Source organism: Oncorhynchus mykiss, chromosome 18, assembly GCF_013265735.2.
Source record: "Oncorhynchus mykiss isolate Arlee chromosome 18, USDA_OmykA_1.1, whole genome shotgun sequence".
NCBI lineage: Eukaryota > Metazoa > Chordata > Actinopteri > Salmoniformes > Salmonidae > Oncorhynchus > Oncorhynchus mykiss.
The window spans coordinates 52,197,690-52,220,573 of record NC_048582.1 but is presented as its reverse complement, the minus strand read 5'-3'; the positions used below and the strand labels follow the sequence as shown (position 1 = coordinate 52,220,573).

General features: G+C 42.8%; 1 protein-coding gene across 1 annotated transcript in view; it reads left to right on the top strand.

The window, feature by feature from the left end:
* Nucleotides 1-725: 725 nt before the first annotated feature.
* Nucleotides 726-22,884, top strand: part of trak1b (trafficking protein, kinesin binding 1b) — a 40,529-nt gene continuing 18,370 nt past the window's right edge. Inside the window, exons 1-4 of the mRNA XM_036953075.1 lie at nt 726-865; nt 1,058-1,252; nt 17,503-17,696; nt 17,996-18,099. Of these exons, the coding sequence (XP_036808970.1) occupies nt 17,529-17,696; nt 17,996-18,099 (272 nt within the window). The 5' untranslated portion in view covers nt 726-865; nt 1,058-1,252; nt 17,503-17,528. The remainder of the gene's footprint in view (nt 866-1,057; nt 1,253-17,502; nt 17,697-17,995; nt 18,100-22,884) is intronic.

Sequence of the window (22,884 nt, the reverse complement as noted above, 5' to 3'; positions counted from 1 at the left end):
GGGCGCAGTGCACGCTGACCAGGTCGCTAGGTGCACGGTGTTTCCTCCGACACATTGGTGCGGCTGGCTTCCGGGTTGGATGCTCGCTGTGTTAAGAAGCACTGCGGCTTGGTTGAGTTGTGTTTCGGAGGACGCATGGCTTTCGACCTTTGTCTCTCTCGAGCCCACCATAACTACTAACAATTGGATACCACGAAATTGGGGAGAAAAAGGGGGTAAAAATGAAAAAAAAAAAAAAAAAATATGTATTTAAATTTTTTTTTTGAAGTAAATAGTATCCAGAGTAGAAGCAGTGTCACTGCAGTAGTTAGTAGTTGTGAGTTGCTATGTGCCCATGCTCTGTCCATTGCATGTTTGGTTGGCAGGAGGCCAAGTGCACTGTCAGAATGTTCTAGTGGTCTACTGATTTATAAAGTGTCTTCTGTCTGTCTCTTTCCCCAACATTTATCTAATCTCTCTTCTTCACCCTTTCACTTTCTCTTTCCAACCCCCCTTCTCTCTCTCTCTCTCTCTCTCTCTCTCTCTCTCTCTCTCGCTCTCTCTCTCTCTCTCTCTCTCTCTCTCTCTCTCTCTCTCTCAGCCCCCTCTCGCTCTTCCCCTCTCTCTTTCTCAGGTTTAGACCTCTGCACCTCTCCTTCCTCCGCAGGTACCTGGTAACCTAGATAGAACTCCAGGTCTGTAGGCACATGGCCCTCCATTCTCTCCCCCAGTGAGAGGTGAGCCACGCTGGCCTCCCCAGCCCCCGCCCTGCCCCCGGACCCAGAGCCAGAGCCCGGCCCGGCCAGCCGAGAGGAGGAGCAGTATGTGAGCCTGCCTGAGCCACCCACCCCACCACCACCATGCAGGGACGCTGAGACCCTCACTGGTAGGTGTGTGTGTGTGAGTGCGTTTGTAAGTCTGTGTGAGTGCGTATGAATGTGTGTGTGCATCTACTAACAAGAATGAGAAAATAGTTATAGGATGTGATGTGTCTCCTGTTTCTGTCTGTGATACTTTTCTCATTCATAAATAAGTGTACAGATTTGACCCCCCCCCCCCCCCCCCCCCCCTCCCCTAGATGTGTGTAACGCTGCTGACCTGCCGGAAGTTGAGATCATCAGTCTGTTGGAGGAGCAGCTGCCGGTGTATCGGTTACGTGCCGACACCGTCTTCGGTTACGACCATGACGACTGGCTACACACACCGCTACTGTCACCAGACGCACGCATCGACCTGACCACAGAACAGATCGAGGAGACGCTCAAATACTTCTGTAAGTGTTTGTGTGTGAGGGCAGTTATGTGTGCAGTATAGTGTAGGGTTTGTGCTGTTCTAATGCTTGGAGAGATGACAGGCAGTTTCCACACAGGTTCTAGATCTTCTCTGTTACATAACTCAGAAAGTATATTAGATCTCTGTGTGTATAATGTATAATGTACAGGCCGTGGCTCGGGTGGTTGATGTCCTGGAGGGCAGGTAGTTTGCCCCCGGGATGGGTTGGGCAGACCGCACCACCCTTTGGAGAGCCCTGTGGTTGCGGGAGGTGCAGTTGCCATACCAGGCAGTGATACAGCCCGACAGGAGGCTCTCAATTGTGCATCTGCCACCTTGCCATGGTTAAATGCGGTGGTTCGCGCTTTCAGTTTTGCATAACAGATTTGACAACATATTAAGTGTGTTCCCTCAGGCCCCTACTCTACTACCACATATCCACAACCCAAAATCCATGTGTACGTGTGTGTATAGTGCGTATGCTATTGTGTGTTTGTATGCATATGTCTGTGCCGATGTTTGTGTTGCTTCACAGTCCCCGCTGTTCCATAAGGTGCATTTTTATCTGTTTTCTAATCTAATTTTACTGCTTGCATGAGTTAGTTGATGTGTGTTAGCAGTTGATGTTATTGTTAACACAGACCCCGAAGCAAATCAGGGGGAGAAAAATAGGCTTATTCAAAGGGAACGGATCATAGCTGTTATTCTGAGAAGTAGATGTTCATTCTTCCCTGTCCTCGGTGATTCTCCACAGAACAAAGTGACAGGATGTAATTTATAGCCCCCAACCCTAGCCTGTTGTTGATCAATTAGAATTCCTTGCAGTAAAATTGGGCCAATGGCCAAATAACAAGTGTCCTGTTTCAGGCTCAATGTATAGACTATTCAGACCAATGAGATCTTGCCACATGTAGCTATGAGTCCAGGACTGAAACCCCTACACAGATTCTAACCAGATGTTGAACTGGAAAACAACTATTTCCATTGATTGTTAATTCCCTATTGACCTCTAGTCCTCTGCGTTGTGGATTATCTTAAAATATTCTTACATGTGGAGTAGAGTTCTATGTAGTCATGGCTCTATGTAGTACTGTGTGCCTCCCATAGTCTGTTCTGGACTTGGGGACTGTGAAGAGACCTCTGGTGGCATGTCTTGTGGGGTATGCATGGGTATCCGATCTGTGTGCCAGTAGTTAAAACAGACAGCTTGGGTGCATTCAACATGTCAATACCTCTCACAAATGCAAGTAGTGATATAGTCAATCTCTCCTCCACTTTGAGCCAGGAGAGATTGAGATGCATGTTATTAATGTTAGCTCTTTTTCTGAGCCAATTTTCTGAGCCAATTGCAATTTTCCTAAGTCCCCCTTTGTTCCACCTGACCACACGAATGAACAGTAGTCCATGTGCGACAAAACTATGGCCTGTAGGACCTGCCTTGTTGATAGTGCTTTTAAGAATGCAGAACAGCACTTTATTATGGACAGACTTCTTCCCATCCTAGCTACTGTTGTATCAATATGTTTTGACCATGACAGTTTACAATCCAGGGTTACACCAGGCAGTTTAGTCACCTCAACTTGCTCAATTACCACATTATTCATTACAAGTTTTAGTTGGTTTAGGGTTTAGTGAAAGATTTGTCCCAAATACAATGCTTTTAGTTTTTGAAATATTTACGACTAACTCATTCCTTGCCACCCATTCTGTAACTAACTGCAGCTCTTTGTTAAGTGTTGCAGTCATTTCAGTCGCTGTGGTAGCTGACGTGTATAGTGTTGAGTCATCCGCATAGACATACTACACTGCCTTTAATCAAAGCCAGTGGAATGTCATTAGTAAAGATTGAAAAAAGTAAGGGGCCAAGACAGCTGCCCTGGGGAATTCCTGATTCTATCTGGATTTCGTTGGAGAGGCTTCCATTAAAGAACACCCTATGTGTTCTGTTAGACAGGTAACTCTTCGTCCACAGTATAGCAGGGGGTGTAAAGCCATAACACATACGTTTTACAGCAACAGACTATGATCGATAATGTCAATCGTCGCACTGAAGTCTAACAAAACAGCCCCAACAATTTTTTTAGCATCAATTTCTCTCAGCCAATCATCAGACATTTGTGTAAGTGCTGTGCTTGTTGAATGTCCTTCCCTATAAGCGTGCTGAAAGTCTGAAAGTCCACAACTGTACATTTGGCGAAGCATGACAACTCAGCGACACAATGTCTCAACGCAGCCTTATAAGGCTTGGTTGAGGGATCAAAATGATTATAATACAAGCATTTAAAGATGCAGATGGTCTCATGGAATTCTTATTCAGTTCAAGGCACTTGGTCACATGTTTTATTTCTTCATGAAGAGTAATAATCCTTTCTTTACAAATGAAGGTATCCATCGAACCTTTCCCCGTGACAACTATGAACATGTCGCAGATTATACACTTAATAGCATGCCAGTCCCCAGCAGATTCAACGGCGTTTTCACTGTTGAAGGCCAACAGTCCAAGGGAACAAACATTTCCCGGCGGCCCTGGGGACTTATATGCTCCGTCCATGGCTGTGGACACCACCCGCCAGTGCCTTGCGTAACTGTGTTGTTGTCTGACTCTTGTTGAATGTGAAGAGCAAGAGAGACTTGCAGGGGGGAGGGTGATGGCTGGGTCGGTTGTCAGTGGCAGGTCGCCGGTTGTTTCTTGGTGCGCACCGGTCCGGCTGTGTGTTAGCGTTTGGTGTAGTCTCTCAGAGCTGTGTCGGGCGTGTCCCCAGTGTTTATTTATTTTTATTTTTATTTATTTTACCTTTATTTAACCAGGTAGGCAAGTTGAGAACAAGTTCTCATTTACAATTGCGACCTGGCCAAGATAAAGCAAAGCAGTTCGACAGATACAACAACACAGAGTTACACATGGAGTAAAACAAACATACAGTCAATAATAAAGTATAAACAAGTCTATATACAATGTGAGCAAATGAGGTGAGAAGGGAGGTAAAGGCAAAAAAAGGCCTTGGTGGCAAGGTAAATACAATATAGCAAGTAAAACACTGGAATGGTAGTTTTGCAATGGAAGAATGTGCAAAGTAGAAATAAAAATAATGGGGTGCAAAGGAGCAAAATAAATAAATAAATTAAATACAGATGGGAAAGAGGTAGTTGATAGGGCTAAATTATATGTGGGCTATGTACAGGTGCAGTAATCTGTGAGCTGCTCTGACAGTTGGTGCTTAAAGCTAGTGAGGGAGATAAGTGTTTCCAGTTTCAGAGATTTTTGTAGTTCGTTCCAGTCATTGGCAGCAGAGAACTGGAAAGAGAGGCGGCCAAAGAAAGAATTGGTTTTGGGGGTGACTAGAGAGATATACCTGCTGGAGCGTGTGCTACAGGTGGGAGATGCTATGGTGACCAGCGAGCTGAGATAAGGGGGGACTTTACCTAGCAGGGTCTTGTAGATGACATGGAGCCAGTGGGTTTGGCGACGAGTATGAAGCGAGGGCCAGCCAACGAGAGCGTACAGGTCGCAATGGTGGGTAGTGTATGGGGCTTTGGTGACAAAACGGATTGCACTGTGATAGACTGCATCCAGTTTGTTGAGTAGGGTATTGGAGGCTATTTTGTAAATTACATCGCCAAAGTCGAGGATTGGTAGGATGGTCAGTTTTACAAGGGTATGTTTGGCAGCATGAGTGAAGGATGCTTTGTTGCGAAATAGGAAGCCAATTCTAGATTTAACTTTGGATTGGAGATGTTTGATATGGGTCTGGAAGGAGAGTTTACAGTCTAACCAGACACCTAAGTATTTGTAGTTGTCCACGTATTCTAAGTCAGAGCCGTCCAGAGTAGTGATGTTGGACAGGCGGGTAGGTGCAGGTAGTGATCGGTTGAAGAGCATGCATTTAGTTTTACTTGTATTTAAGAGCAGTTGGAGGCCACGGAAGGAGAGTTGTATGGCATTGAAGCTTGCCTGGAGGGTTGTTAACACAGTGTCCAAAGAAGGGCCGGAAGTATACAGAATGGTGTCGTCTGCGTAGAGGTGGATCAGAGACTCACCAGCAGCAAGAGCGACCTCATTGATGTATACAGAGAAGAGAGTCGGTCCAAGAATTGAACCCTGTGGCACCCCCATAGAGACTGCCAGAGGTCCGGACAACAGACCCTCAGATTTGACACACTGAACTCTATCAGAGAAGTAGTTGGTGAACCAGGCGAGGCAATCATTTGAGAAACCAAGGCTGTTGAGTCTGCCGATGAGGATGTGGTGATTGACAGAGTCGAAAGCCTTGGCCAGATCAATGAATACGGCTGCACAGTAATGTTTCTTATCGATGGCGGTTAAGATATCGTTTAGGACCTTGAGCGTGGCTGAGGTGCACCCATGACCAGCTCTGAAACCAGATTGCATAGCAGAGAAGGTATGGTGAGATTCAAAATGGTCGGTAATCTGTTTGTTGACTTGGCTTTCGAAGACCTTAGAAAGGCATGGTAGGATAGATATAGGTCTGTAGCAGTTTGGGTCAAGAGTGTCCCCCCCTTTGAAGAGGGGGATGACCGCAGCTGCTTTCCAATCTTTGGGAATCTCAGACGACACGAAAGAGAGGTTGAACAGGCTAGTAATAGGGGTGGCAACAATTTCGGCAGATAATTTTAGAAAGAAAGGGTCCAGATTGTCTAGCCCGGCTGATTTGTAGGGGTCCAGATTTTGCAGCTCTTTCAGAACATCAGCTGAATGGATTTGGGAGAAGGAGAAATGGGGAAGGCTTGGGCGAGTTGCTGTTGGGGGTGCAGTGCTGTTGACAGGGGTAGGAGTAGCCAGGTGGAAAGCATGGCCAGCAGTAGAAAAATGCTTATTGAAATTTTCAATTATGGTGGATTTATCAGTGGTGACAGTGTTTCCTATCTTCAGTGCAGTGGGCAGCTGGGAGGAGGTGTTCTTATTCTCCATGGACTTTACAGTGTCCCAGAACTTTTTTGAGTTAGTGTTGCAAGAAGCAAATTTCTGCTTGAAAAAGCTAGCCTTGGCTTTTCTAACTGCCTGTGTATAATGGTTTCTAGCTTCCCTGAACAGCTGCATATCACGGGGGCTGTTCGATGCTAATGCAGAACGCCATAGGACGTTTTTGTGTTGATTAAGGGCAGTCAGGTCTGGGGAGAACCAAGGGCTATATCTGTTCCTGGTTCTAAATTTCTTGAATGGGGCATGTTTATTTAAGATGGTTAGGAAGGCATTTTTAAAAAATATCCAGGCATCCTCTACTGACGGGATGAGGTCAATATCCTTCCAGGATACCCCGGCCAGGTCGATTAGAAAGGCCTGCTCGCTGAAGTGTTTCAGGGAGCGTTTTACAGTGATGAGAGGAGGTCGTTTGACCGCTGACCCATTACGGATGCAGGCAATGAGGCAGTGATCGCTGAGATCTTGGTTGAAGACAGCAGAGGTGTATTTAGAGGGGAAGTTGGTTAGGATGATATCTATGAGGGTGCCCGTGTTTAAGGCTTTGGGGAGGTACCTGGTAGGTTCATTGATAATTTGTGTGAGATTGAGGGCATCAAGTTTAGATTGTAGGATGGCTGGGGTGTTAAGCATGTTCCAGTTTATGTTTCCAGTGTCTGTAGTCATGGGGAATACAAAACATACGGTTACAGCATGTACTGACCAACAACTGGAGTCACACTCACATGCTGTGTGACTTTCCTTTAGTAGTTCTATAGAGAGCGTTGTATAAGTTGAGTTCTTGGCAACCTGGCTCGGTTGTTGGTATCCAGCTACTAAAGGGACCGCGCGACGAACTTCCAGCGGTGGCAAGAGGAGGGCGACAAATGGACAATTCTTGATACACACAGGAAGCTGTTGAGTGTAAAAACCCGTCAGTGTTGAAGATGACCAACTGGCTGGCCCTTTTGTAGACCGGCGGACCAATTCAATGGTTTTTTAATAATAATAATAATAGTAATAATATATTTATTTATTTATTTTGGAACTCAGTCGGGGTCTCAACTTACTGTTGAGAGTTAGAATAGTAGAATACACAAGGTGCAATTTCGAAATTTAGTTGTGCATCAACAGTAACTTAATTAGCCTATGTCAGCTAACATTTTTTTAGATTGGCAAGTTTGTCTAGGGGCCAGCTATCTAAACATGGTCGTATTACCAACCTTTCTGGGGCCCACCGATCCTCAGTTATCATATAAAACTGCAAAAATGTGCCTCCACCCAATGGGAAGATGTGTAGAGTTGCAGGAAATTAGCTTTTAAATTATTTATTTTTCTCTTCGCTGTAACTAGGGGGCCAGCTAAAACGTTTTGCTCACAAGGTGGGGATATGGTAGTGGGTACGCAGACCGAGGAGCCTCTGCAGCCCCTGATAAGTTCTGTTTTTTGTTATTGCTCCACCCCCATCACAGTTTCCCATCCCTGGTGTATAGTGTATTCCTGAAGAGATATCAAATGGGTCTACACCAGGCCTGGGCAAATGCCGGCTCGGGGCCCGCGGAATCTTGCTCAGATCACATAAAGAATTTGCGATTGTAAAGTTTTGAAAAACGTATTTGTTATTCAAATTAAAAGCCCAATGAATCCTCGCCTTTGTGTAATGATTTAATTTAACTCCCACCGCTTGTGGGACATTTATTTTGAAAGCATGTATAAATAACAACTGCACGAGGAGACAGTGACTGACAGGCTGACAAACACATCACAGTTACAAATAGTAGCTAGCTAGAAATTGCAGTTTGTCAAAGATTTCAAGTAAAAGGAAAGTAGACAATGAATGTAGGGTGTTCCAGCAAGAGTGGACATCTAAATATGTATTTATTGAGGTATCAGGGAAAGCTGTGTGCTTAGTGTGCAAAGAGAGCATCGCTGCAACGGTTTTCCTCCTCTTCTGAGGAGGAGTAGGAAAGATCGGACCAATGCGCAGCCTGGTAAGTGTCCATAATTTAATTAAATATACCCGAACACTGAATAGAAAAGAACAAGAGAAATAAATGAAAACCGAAACAGTTCGGTATGATAAAACACAGACACAGAAAACAACTACCCACAAATCATAGTGGGAAAACAGGCTGCCTAAGTATGGTTCTCAATCAGAGACAACGATAAACAGATGCCTCTGATTGGGAACCATTCCAGGCCAAACACAGAAATACAAAAACATAGAACACATAGAATGCCCACCCCAACTCACACCCTGACCAAACTAAAATAGAGACATAAAAAAGGAACTAAGGTCAGGATGTGACAATCGCTGTCTTGAAAGACTACAACTTGTCCCGACATTTCCAGATGAAGAATGCAGAGAATTATAGGAATATGTCTTCAGAGCAGAGGGCAAGTGCATCGAAATAATTGCTTTCTCAGTTGCAAAAGCAGCAAGGTCTTTTCACAAAACTGCATTCAACAAACAACCGAATTGCGAGAGCTAGCTATGTACTGTTCCACAAAATTGCTAAATGTAGCAAGCCATTCGCTCAGGGCGATTTCATTAAATCATTTTTAATTGACTCTGCAGCAAAACTTTTCCCCGACAAGAAAGAGCTATTTGAAAATGTTTCCATGTCAAGACGAACAGTGACACGGCGTGTTGAGGACATCGCAGAGAATATGGAACAACAGTTGAAAGACAAGGTAAAGGATTTCACCTATTTCTCCTTGGCCCTGGATGAGAGCAGTGATGCATGTGACACGGCGCAGTTGTTGATATTCTTGCGAGGCAAAACCCCAGACTTTGAAATTACAGAGGAGCTTGCTTCAGTGCAGTCAATGAAGAGCACAACCACAGGGAAATATTTATTGGAGGAGGTTAGTAAGTGTGTGGCAAAGCTGGAACAGAGTTTTGAAAAGTTATCCAGTGCGACCACTGATGGGTGCCCAAACTTGACAGGAAAAAACGTTGACCTTTTGAAAAGGATACAAGATCAAGTAGCTGAGCTGAACCCAGGTCAGAAAATTATTTCCTGCATTGCATCATTCATCAGGAGGTGCTCTGTAAATGTGTTCTAAAAATGAGCCATGTTGTGGACACAGTCACTAAAGTGGTAAACTTCATAAGAGCAACATCTTTAAACCACAGGCAGTTTGTCTCACTGTTGGAAGAGACAGTCGGGTCATGCAGATCTACCCACCACACAAATGTGAGATGGCTGAGTTTGGGGAAGGTGCGGATCTCCCCTACCACACAAACATGAGATGGCTGAGTTTGGGGAAGGTGCGGATCTCCCCTACCACACAAACATGAGATGGCTGAGTTTGGGGAAGGTGCTTAAAAGGGTGTGGGAGCTGAAGTCGGAGATTGCTGAGTTTTTGCAAATTAAAAAATAATGAAGAATGGTTGGCTGATTTTGCCTTCACCGTGGACATCATGGACCTCATGGATGAACTGAATTCCAAACAACAATGGAAGTGGAACATTACTCCATTACTGACCCTCCTACTGACCCTACTGACCCGCCAAGTAGAAGCCAACAATCTCTCCCACCTTCCGACACTACTAGTCTGTTCTCTATCAGATGACAACAGTCTCTCCCACCTTCTGACACTACTAGTCTGTTCTCTATCAGATGACAACAATCTCTCCCACCTTCCGACACTACTAGTCTGTTTCCTATCAGATGACAACAATCTCTCCCACCTTCTGACACTACTAGTCTGTTCTCTATCAGATGACAACAATCTCTCCCACCTTCCGACACTAATAGTCTGTTCTCTATCAGATGACAACAATCTCTCCCACCTTCTGACACTACTAGTCTGTTCTCTATCAGATGACAACAATCTCTCCCACCTTCCGACACTACTAGTCTGTTCTCTATCAGATGAAAACAATCTCTCCCACCTTCCGACACTACTAGTCTGTTTCCTATCAGATGACAACAATCTCTCCCACCTTCTGACACTACTAGTCTGTTCTCTATCAGATGACAACAATCTCTCCCACCTTCCGACACTACTAGTCTGTTCTCTATCAGATGACAACAATCTCTCCCACCTTCCGACACTAATAGTCTGTTCTCTATCAGATGAAAACAATCTCTCCCACCTTCCGACACTACTAGTCTGTTTCCTATCAGATGACAACAATCTCTCCCACCTTCCGACACTACTAGTCTGTTCTCTATCAGATGACAACAATCTCTCCCACCTTCCGACACTACTAGTCTGTTCTCTATCAGATGACAACAGTCTCTCCCACCTTCTGACACTACTAGTCTGTTCTCTATCAGATGACAACAATCTCTCTCACCTTCCGACACTACTAGTCTGTTTCCTATCAGATGACAACAATCTCTCCCACCTTCTGACACTACTAGTCTGTTCTCTATCAGATGACAACAATCTCTCCCACCTTCCGACACTAATAGTCTGTTCTCTATCAGATGACAACAGTCTCTCCCACCTTCTGACACTACTAGTCTGTTCTCTATCAGATGACAACAATCTCTCCCACCTTCCGACACTACTAGTCTGTTTCCTATCAGATGACAACAATCTCTCCCACCTTCTGACACTACTAGTCTGTTCTCTATCAGATGACAACAATCTCTCCCACCTTCCGACACTAATAGTCTGTTCTCTATCAGATGACAACAATCTCTCCCACCTTCTGACACTACTAGTCTGTTCTCTATCAGATGACAACAATCTCTCCCACCTTCCGACACTACTAGTCTGTTCTCTATCAGATGAAAACAATCTCTCCCACCTTCCGACACTACTAGTCTGTTTCCTATCAGATGACAACAATCTCTCCCACCTTCTGACACTACTAGTCTGTTCTCTATCAGATGACAACAATCTCTCCCACCTTCCGACACTACTAGTCTGTTCTCTATCAGATGACAACAATCTCTCCCACCTTCCGACACTAATAGTCTGTTCTCTATCAGATGAAAACAATCTCTCCCACCTTCCGACACTACTAGTCTGTTTCCTATCAGATGACAACAATCTCTCCCACCTTCCGACACTACTAGTCTGTTCTCTATCAGATGACAACAATCTCTCCCACCTTCCGACACTACTAGTCTGTTCTCTATCAGATGACAACAGTCTCTCCCACCTTCTGACACTACTAGTCTGTTCTCTATCAGATGACAACAATCTCTCCCACCTTCCGACACTACTAGTCTGTTTCCTATCAGATGACAACAATCTCTCCCACCTTCTGACACTACTAGTCTGTTCTCTATCAGATGACAACAATCTCTCCCACCTTCCGACACTAATAGTCTGTTCTCTATCAGATGACAACAATCTCTCCCACCTTCTGACACTACTAGTCTGTTCTCTATCAGATGACAACAATCTCTCCCACCTTCCGACACTACTAGTCTGTTCTCTATCAGATGAAAACAATCTCTCCCACCTTCCGACACTACTAGTCTGTTTCCTATCAGATGACAACAATCTCTCCCACCTTCTGACACTACTAGTCTGTTCTCTATCAGATGACAACAATCTCTCCCACCTTCCGACACTACTAGTCTGTTCTCTATCAGATGACAACAATCTCTCCCACCTTCCGACACTAATAGTCTGTTCTCTATCAGATGACAACAATCTCTCCCACCTTCTGACACTACTAGTCTGTTCTCTATCAGATGACAACAATCTCTCCCACCTTCCGACACTACTAGTCTGTTCTCTATCAGATGAAAACAATCTCTCCCACCTTCCGACACTACTAGTCTGTTTCCTATCAGATGACAACAATCTCTCCCACCTTCTGACACTACTAGTCTGTTCTCTATCAGATGAAAACAATCTCTCCCACCTTCCGACACTACTAGTCTGTTTCCTATCAGATGACAACAATCTCTCCCACCTTCTGACACTACTAGTCTGTTCTCTATCAGATGACAACAATCTCTCCCACCTTCCGACACTACTAGTCTGTTCTCTATCAGATGACAACAATCTCTCCCACCTTCTGACACTACTAGTCTGTTCTCTATCAGATGACAACAATCTCTCCCACCTTCCGACACTACTAGTCTGTTCTCTATCAGATGACAACAATCTCTCCCACCTTCTGACACTACTAGTCTGTTCTCTATCAGATGACCAGCGGGAGAAGTATACATCACTGCTGCGTGCTTTGAACAGTGAGTTTTCACGTCGTTTTGAAGATTTCAAAGTGTTGGAAAATGACATGCATTATGTGATCTGAGCAAGATTAAGCGGGCCGTGCTGAGATCAGTCGCTGGCCGCATACGGCCCCCGGGCCGGACTTTGCCCAGGCCTGGTGTAGGCACATGCATCTCTCGATGAACAAAACTTTCCAAAGATTTGTAGTCATGCTCAGAAGATGTTTGTACTGTTTGGGTCAACCTATGTATGTGAACAGACATTTTCAGTGATGAAATATAACAAGTCAAGACACAGATCATCTCTTACCGACTCTCACCTCTCAGCAGTCCTGTTCGTAGTGACGTCAGAAACTACCTGACTTCACTCCTCTAGTCAATGCCCATCAGAGACGTCTCTCCTCACACTGATTGAGATGTTTAAATGTAATTTTGAGTTGTCTCTCTTTCTTGTGTTTTTGTGCATACCCGTTAACAGGAGTTCTGTCCATGGTGCTGAATGCACACTGTTCTTTTCCCTCTGTATAGTTCATTGCATGTTTAATAATGAAAATACCTACCAAAAGGAGAACATGGATGTGGTTTATTTCTGTGCATGTTAAAAAAGTAAAATAAGTAGCATATCTGGATGTGATTTACAGTAGATTTACAATATCTGTCAACACAGTCTACATGATGTATAATCCTGTAATATGATTCTGGCCTGCTATGGCAAAAAATATATCCTAATGTGGCCCTCCATGGGAAATAATTTCCCAGGCATGGTCTACACCACCAGGGGGAAGTCCAATCAATCGTTCTCAGCCTTGTTTTGGTCTTGTGGGATGAGGTGTGTGTGTGTGTGTGTGTGTGTGTGTGTGTGTGTGTGTGTGTGTGTGTGTGTGTGTGTGTGTTGATGGAAGCTTAACTGTGATTATATAGGTGGATGGATGCTCTTTGTCCTTGGACAGAGAGGGAATATGTGTGTGTGTGTGTGTTTGTGTTTACTCTATTGAGATGGCCTGTGGGTGTGACTGGGAATGGAGGAGGGTCTGTCCCTGATTTTACAATCTCTGATTGGTTCCCTCTGTCTTCCTCCCCTCCAATCAGGATGCTATCTCAGCTACAGCTGTCACTCAGCAGTACACTAGAGTGTGTGTGTGTGACTTTCTTACCTAAGTACTGTCACTGTGGAAAGGAGAAGAGGGAGGGAATGAGAGGAAAGAAGGATGAGGAGGATGGAGAGAATAACAGGGGATGGATGTGAGCTGGAGGACTGGTGCTATGAGGAGGGAACTGAGGGTAACACTGGGGTGTGTGTGTGTGTGTGTGTGTGTGTGTGTGTGTGTGTGTGGGGGGGGGGTGTCTTTGTTTTTCTGAGAGAGAGCGAAAGAGGGTGAGAGTTGTGTTAAGTGTAAACCTGTTTTTCAGTTTGTTGTAGAGAGATTGTAAGACCTTATCATTAAGGGAGATTTAGTTCTGTATTGTGTAGAGAGAATGGTGCTTCAGGCTCATATTTGATATTAGTCTGTAATGTGTTTAAGTGTAGCTTGTTTTCCACTCATAGTTGACTCTCATGTTGTGGCTCCAGAGAAGTAAAGGTTAGTATGTGCATAATTAAGCAATGAGGCCCAAGGGGGTGTGGTATATGGCCAATATACCACGGCTAAGGCCTATTCTTATGCATGACGCAACGCTAAGTGCCTGGATACAGCCCTTAGCCGTGATATATTGGCCATATATCACAAACCCCTGAGGTGTCTTATTGCTATTATAAACTGGTTACCAACATAATGAGAACAGTAAAAATACATGTTTTGTCATACCCGTGGTATACGGTCTGATATACCACGGCTTTCAGCCAATCAGCATTCAGGGCTCGACCCACCCAGTTTATAATAATGTTTAATAATGTGTTATAATAGGTTTAAAGAGGAACTGATGGAGCTGTGTGATGTTGAGTTGGTTCAGTGTGACCTGTCTACCCTCAGGCTCACAAACACTCCCTTACATCATATGTCTCAGTTTCTCAGCGTCTCGATTCATGTTTGTTTTTGTTTTGGTACTTGGTTTAATGACAGAATGTCAGGATTTAGGAAGTGTCTGTCTATTGGAGGTTGAGGAAGCTAAAGAAGCATTGTATTTTATGGATGCTCTAGCTCTCTATTACTGTAAGTTTATTGTAAAGATGGTTGATTTAGAAGAGGCTATGTTATGTTTTAGTGAGTTTTTAGGTCATTACTAATTAAATTGATAATTATAGTTCTGATCAATATCAGCTTCAGGCCTATTGAGCACATCAGCCGTGTGCGGCATGGAAAATAGTCCCCTTGTCTGAACCCTCAGTGTGTTCCAGGAAAAGTGTTCCACAGTAGTGATGCACGGGTTGACTCATAATCTGTGGCAGGTTTAGGGTAATGAAATATTGTGTGGATGAAGGGCGGGTGGCTTGCGGGCGGTCTGAATAAAGAGAAAATACCTTGAATACCTTAAATCCATAAAGGTATCATTGGTATCATTGCAATAATATATCTATAGGCTACACCTTGAGTTTTTTTTTCTTCTTGTTTTAGGCTATCTGGCATTAGTGCTGAAGCCTAAGCTTACATGCGCAAAATAGCCTACACGGCAATCGGAAAATATTTTTGGTAATGGGCAAAAGAAGTTAACGTCGATCCATGGAGGCAAAAAGGACAATGTGTCTGTGGTGTTGAGTTTAATTCAATACGAGAAAAGCTGCACAATGGAGAGTTGAAAATAAAGACAAGGGAGGGCCAGAAAAGTCATGTTTGAGGAAGATTTGGTGATTATGTTATGTGTGATGAATGTGAGGCGCAATACAAATTTGACAGTCACAAGATGGGGTCTTCAAATAGGCCTATGTCACATCAAGGGAACTGTAGCCTACTGTTCAGATGGGCTAAATGGAAACTGAAATCTGGACACTGACTGTAGGTCTGTAACCTCCCACATAGCCTTAATATTAACTCTGTAGAATTAAGCATTTCTTTCAGTAAAATTATACACCAAATGTATGCAACATTTAGACTGGGAACATGTGGAGAAATCTGATTTCTCTCAGCATCTTAAGAGAATGTGAATGCAAATAGATGCCATCTGTAGAGGGGCTTCTTTATCAGCATCATAAAAGATGATATTATGATGACATAAAATATACATCCAAACTGAAATCTTATCAGAAACATGTTGGGTCGTTTTCACAGCTTTCTATTTCCTTACAACTGGTCAAACATGATGTCATTTCGAGGTTTTGCACAGAGAACCTTTCCATTTTTTGTTTTGTTATTGAATTTTTCTCCCAGGTCCCTAATCGTCTTTGCTCTGCGAAAAAAGCAGAGATGACAGAGAACATTTTACCCATGGCAGCTACATTAAAGCATTCATTCTATTGATTTCTGACATTGTTCTGGTGAGCAAGGGTTTATTAGTGTTCTAGGGCAACATATAATGACAGAAGAGAAGCTGCATGTATCTAATTATAGACAAGTTGACTATCAAATAGTCTACCAAAATGTTGGAAATTATGAGCAGAAACGTACATGTACAGCCTTCAGAAAGTATTCATACCCCTTGACCTATTTGGTTGTGTTACAGCCTGAATTCGAAATGGATTACATTGTTGTTTTTTTCTCACCAATCTACACACAAGACCCCATAATGACAAAGTGAAAACATGTTTGTAGAAATGTTTTCATATTTATTAAAAATGAAGTATTCCCACTACTGAGTCAATACATTTTAGAATCACCATTGGCAGTGATTACAGCTGTGAGTGTTTCTGGGTAAGTCTCTAAGAGCTTTCCACACCTGGATTGTGCAACATTTGCCCAATATTATTTTCTAAATTCTTCAAGCTCTGTCAAATTGGTTGTTGATCATTGATCACCATTTTCAGGTCTTGCCGTAGATTTGCAAGTAGATTTAAGTCAAAACTGTTATTCGACCACTCAGGAACATTTACTGTCTACTTGGTAAGCAACTCCAGTGTAGATTAGGCGTTGTGTTTTAGGTTATTGTCCTGCTGAAAGGTGAATTAATATCCCAGTGTCTGGTGGAAAGCAGAATGAACCAGGTTTTCACGGAGGACGTTGCCTGTCCTTTTAAAAAATTTTAAAAATAGATTTTTATTGAATATTTAAAACATACAATCAACTTGCAATGAAGCCGCTCAACATCTACATCACATTAGACATTAGTCTAACAGACTCCCGAACCAGCGACCCATCAGCCACCGGCTCAACCTCCCAACCGCCAGGCCACCAGCCCTCCAAGATCCCCCCCCCCCCCACAGTTCCCCAATAGTATTCCCTTCTTTGCTAGGCATTGGAAAACCTCCCTGGTCTTTGTGGTTGAATCTGTGTTTGAAATTCACTGCTCGTCTGAGGGACCTTACAGATGTGTGGGGTACAGGGATGAGGTAGTTATAAAAAATGCATGTTTTTTTTTATTGCACAGTGTTTAATACTGTAGGCCCATGCAACTTATTATGTAACTTTTAAAGCAAACCTTTATTCCTAAACTTAATTAGGCACGCCATAACAAAGGGGTTGAATACTTATTGACTGAAGACATTTCAGCTTTTCATTTTTTGTAAACGTTTCTAAAAACATTATGCCACTAACATTATGTGGTATTGTGTGTAGGTCCGTGACACAAAATCTCAATGTAATCCATTTTAAATACACAACAAAAATAGGAAAAAGTCAAGGGGTGTGAATATTTTCTGAAGGCACTATATCTAAATTAGGCAAACAAAAATCCTGCACTCCTGTTAAAAAACACATTCTTACGTGTCTGACTGTTCTGTATTAGCAGGTTAGTCTCGGGATCGGGCATCAGATTTTCACATTATCACATATAGTCTCTGATTGTTGGGTGCTTGCGGATTGATTATTAGCAATTGCGGGTGGGTGCGGGTAAACAAACAGCTGACCCGCGCACCACTATTGCCCGGTTCTCACTAGATGGCCATGCTGTAAAGGATGAAATGGACAATATCATTCGAATTGATTAGCAAGTAAATTAGTGTAATTTAGGGTTTGGGTTAGGGGTATGGTTAAGGATATGTTGAGGTTATGGCTATTGGTTAAAATCAGAGATCAATGTGTTCTTACTCTTCTCTATAAACAGTGTGTGTCAAGTCAGTTGTGTGTGTATTCTAGCTCCTCTCTCCATCCACAGTGCTATGTGCAGACAGAGTGGGCCAGATGACGAAGACCTACAATGACATCGATGCTGTCACACGTCTGCTGGAGGAGAAAGAGAGGGACCTGGAGTTGGCTGCTCGGATCGGCCAATCACTGCTCAAGAAGAACAGAACGCTCACAGAGCAGAATGACTACCTGGAGGTACAAGTGGGACACATCACAGAGGAGGTGAGAGAGACATTGGGTCACAGGTAGTCATTCTGCACACAAGTGCATGTACGCACACATGCATTTATAATAACTGAGGACACTAGTTCCTCATGCATAAACCCAGCTCTGTTTTTTGCCAATGTTGCAAAGTTAGGTGTCATTGGTCAGTTTTTTAAAATACATTTTGGCTATATTTTTTCAGTAGTGTAAACGTGACTTTTAAAGATCCACTGTTATAGGTATTTTGTTTTTGATATCAGTAAACAACACTGAGTGCTAGTGCTGCATCACCAGCTCAGTGATCTGTGTGTTCTCAGGTGGCCCAGCTGCATCATGAGTTGAACCTGAAGGATGAGTTGCTGCAGTTCTACACCAATGCATCAGAGGAGAGTGAAGAGGACTCTACTACTGGCTCACCCACGTTAGTATTGTCTGTGTGTTTACTATTCCTGACTGTCTTTCTCTCTCTGTCTCACTCTCTCACTCCCTCCTCTCTCTCTCTCTCTCTCTCTCTCTCTCTCTCTCTCTCTCTGTCTCCCCCTCTCTTTCTCTCTCTCTCTCTCTCACCCCTCCTCTTTCTCTCTCCCTCTCTCTCTGTCTCCCCCCCTCTCTCTCTCTCTCTCACCCCTCCTCTTTCTCTCTCTCTCTCTCTCTCACCCCCTCCTCTTTCTTTCTCTCTCTTCTCCCGCTCTCTCGCTTTATCTCTTTCTCCCTTTCAATTCAATTCAAGGGGCTTTATTGGCATGTTTACATCGCTAAAGCAAGTGAAAATGATCAACAAAAGTGAAATAACCACAAAAAAGTGAACAGTAAATATTACACTCACACAGGTTCCAAAATAATAGACATGTCATATTATGTCTATATAGTGTTTTAGCGATATGCAATTAGTTAAAGTACAAAAGGGAAAATAAATAGATATGGTTTGTATTTACAATGGTGTTTGTTCTTCACTGGTTGCCCTTTTCTTGTGGCAACAGGTCACAAATCTTGCTGCTGTGATTGCACACTGTGGTATTTCACCCAATAGATATGGGAGTTTATCAAAATTGGATTTGTTTTCGAATTCTTTGTGGGTCTGTTTAATCTGAGGGATATACGTATGTCTCTAATATGGTCATACATTTGGAAGGAGGTTAGGAGGTTAAGTGCAGCTCAGTTTCTACCTCATTTTATCTACTCTTGAGAGCCAGGTCTGCCTATGCCGACCTTTCTCAATAGCAAGGCTATGTTCACTGAGTCTGTACATAGTGATGGATTCTGGGGACTAACTCCTACATTTGGGATAGGGTTAATTATCAGGAATCCTATTGAAATATTTGGTGCTACACCAGAAGTTCATTGTTATCTGTAGGAGGAAGAACTCAACGGACACTGATTGCTTAAACCAAGTTTATTCTTCCCAAAGGGTCAATGCAGCTGTTCGATCCTCTGGAAGAATAAACTTGGCTTAAGCTTTCAGAGTATCCGTTGAGTTCTTACTCTAATAATAGAATCTAACAGTAGTCAAAGCTTTCCTTCATTTTGGGTCAGTCACAATGGTCAAGTATTCTGCCACTGTGGACTCTCTGTTTAGGGCCAAATAGCATTCTAGTTTGCTCTGTTTTCAGTTTGCTCTGTCCAATGTGTCAAGTAATAATCTTTTTGTTTTCTCATGATTTGGTTGGGTCTAATTGTGTTTCTTAGGGGACTCTTCTTCAGGTTCATCTCTCTGTAAGTGACGGCTTTGTTATGGAAGGTTTCAGAATTGTAATGATGGGCGGGGAGTCAGACGTAGGTGCAGGTGAAACGTTTTAATAAAACAACAAAACCAAGAACACGACACTAACATAAGGCCCCCCCGATACACAAGAACAATACCAACTGGTGAGTGAACATGGGAGAGTGACATATAAAGGGGAGGAAATGATGAAGGTAATGGAGTCCATCGTACGTCGGAGAGGAGGAGCAGGAGCAGACGTGACAGGAATCGATTCCTTTTAGATGGTTTTAGAGTTTAACTGCACTTTTCAAGATTTTGATAATTAGTGGGTATCGACCTAATTCTGGTCTGAATGCATTATTTGGTGTTTTGCGTTGTACACAAAGGATAGTTTTGCAGGATTCTGCATGCAGAGCCTCAATTTGGTGTTTTTCCCATTTTGTGAATTCTTGGTTGGTGAGCAGACCCCAGACCTCACAACCATAAAGGGCAATAACTGATTAGTATTTTAGCCTGATCCTAATTGGTATGTCAAATTTCATGCTCCTTTTGATGGCATAGAAGGCCCTTCTTGCCTTGTCTCAGATCGTTCACAGCTTTGTGGATATTACCTGTGGTACTGATGTTTAGGCCAAGGTATGTATAGTTTTTTTGTGTGCTCTTGGGAAACGGTGTCTAGATGGAATTTGTGTTTGTGGTCCTGGCAACTGGACCTGTTTTGGAACACCATTATTTTTGTCTTACTGAGATTTACTGTCAGGGCCAAGGTCTGACAGAATTTGTGCAGAAGCATCTAGGTGCTGCTCTATGCTCTCCTTGGTTGGGGACAGAAGCACCAGATCATCAGCAAACAGTAAACATTTGACTTCAGATTCTAGTAGGATGAGGTCTGGTGCTGCAGACTGTTCTAGTGCCCTCGCCAATTCGTTGATATGTATGTTGAAGAGGGAGGGGCTTAAGCTGCATCCCTGTCTCACCCCACGGCCCTGTGGAAAGAAATGTGTGTGGTTTGCCAATTTTAACCGCACACTTGTTGTTTGTCTATATGGATTTTACATGTTTTCCAACCGTTTTCCATCTATTTGTATAGCAGGCCCTCATGCCAAATTGAGTCAAAAGCTTTTTTGACGTCAACAAAGCATGAAAAGACTTTGCCTTTGTTTTGGTTTGTTTGTCAATTAGGGTGTTCAGGGTGAATACGTGGTCTGTCGTACAGTAATTTGGTAATAAGCCAATTTGACATTTGCTCAGTACATTGTTTTCACTGAGGAAATGTACAAGTCTGCTGTTAATGATAATGCAGAGGCTTTTCCCAAGGTTGCTGTTGACGCATATCCCACGGTAGTTAGTGGGGTCAAATTTGTCTCCATTTTTGTGGATTAGGGTTATCAGTCCTTGGTTCCAAATGCTGAAGATGTTAAAGAGTATAGCCAATTGGAATTTGTGGTCTGTATATTTTATCATTTCATGTAGGATACCATCAACACCACATGCCTTTTTGGGTTGGAGGGTTTGTATTTTGTCCTGTAGTTCATTCAATGTAATTAGAGAATCCAGTGAGTTCATGTATATGTTTTTGCTGTTTGTACTTTGTTATAGAGCAAAAAAGATTAGAGAAGTTGTTTATCAATACATCTCTGGTTTGGACAGATAACTCTTCATGTGGTTGTTTGTTTAGTGTGTCCCAATTTTCCCAGAAGTGGTTAGATTCTATGGGTTCTTCAATTACACTGAGCTGTTTTCTTTTTCCGTAGGGTATTTCTGTATTGTTTTAGTGATTCACCATAGTGAAGGCGTAGACTAAGGTTTTCTGGGTCTCTATGTTTTTGGTTGGATAGGTTTCTCAATTTATTTCTTAGGTTTTTGCATTCTTCATTAAACAATTTGTCTTTATTGTTCATTTTCTTAGGTTGTCTGCTTAAAATGTTTACATTTGATAGGGAAGCTGAGAGGTTAAATGTACTGTTTAGGCTTTCTACTACCAAGTTTACACCTTCACTATTACAGTGAAGTGTTTTGTCCAGGAAGTTGTCTAAAAGGGTTTGAATTTGTTGTTGCCTAATTGTTTTTTGTTTCTACACTACTTTCCTTCCATCTGTAGCATTTCTTAATATTGTGCAGTTCCTTTGGCTTTGATGCCTCGTGATTGAGTATTGGTCTGTTCAGGTAGACTGTGATTTTGCTGTGATCTGATAGGGGTGATAGTGGTCTGACGGTGAACGCTCTGATAGACTCTGGGTTGAGGTCAAGTGATAAAGTAATCTACAGTACTACTGCCAAGGGATGAGTTGTTGGTGTACATACCATAGGAGTCTCCTCGAAGCCTAACATTGACTATGTACAGACCCAGCGTGCGACAGAGCTGCTGGAGTTGTGATCCATTTTTGTTGGTTGTTTTGTCATAGTTTGGGGGGGAATATTGTCACCTCCAGGCAAGTGTTTGTCCCCCTGTGTGCTGAGAGTGTCAGGTTGCTGTCTAGTTCTGGCATTTAGGTCGCCACAGACTAGAACAGTCCCTGGGCCTGGAAATGGTTAATCTCCCTATCTAGGATGGAGAAGCTGTCATCATTAAAGTATGGGGAGATATACTGTAGGTAGCACACCTATGGACATTTTTCTCTGTTGAGATAATTTCCTTATTCATTTCGAGCCAGATGTAAACTGTTCCTGTTTTGACTAATTTAATAGAGTGAGTTAGGTCTGCTCTATACCAAATTGTGCTAATTTGGTTTGTTTGGGGTGGTCTTAGCTGGTTGGGGTGGTCTTAGCTGGTTGGGGTGTGGCTGGTGTCGTGTCTTTACTATCATTAAATTAAAGACTGTTTTTATTAAAGATTCTCTGTAATTAGTATTACGCGATCAACTGATAAATCATGTAACCGTAATTAACTAGGAAGTCGGGGCACCAAGGAAAATATTCAGATTACAAAGTTATAATTTCCCAATATAACCTTTCAGATATTTTCATATCTGATCAATAGTCTTCTGATTAATGAATTATTTATTTTACCTCACGTTAGTCTCATTCCAAATGTCGTAAATTGTTGGTTATCTGCACGAACCCAGTCTTCACTATGAGTCATCCATACATCAATTGTCTTAAATAATGTATTTATTACTAACTAAGTAATTCACATAAATGCATAAACAAAACAACAAAGTAAATATGGTTACAAGAAATGATAGGAGAATGTGTCCTAGTGGGCTAAACCGGCATGGCGGCTTGTTAGACAAAAGGGGAGTGGGGGTCAACTAAGAAGTCACTACAGAGTTAATATTTATAACAATTGAAATGCTAATCCTTTACACATGAACGCTCACTCATTCGGGAACAATTGCAATCAATATATATATTTACGCTCAGTGTGTCGTCTTGATCACTGTTGAAAAGTGTGTTTCTTTTGTAGAATTGTCCGTCTCTCTCTCTCTGTTGTGGTTATAGTGGATAGTTCAGAGTGACATTCATTCATGTTGTTGTAGAATGGAGGTTTCGGGGGTTGTCGTT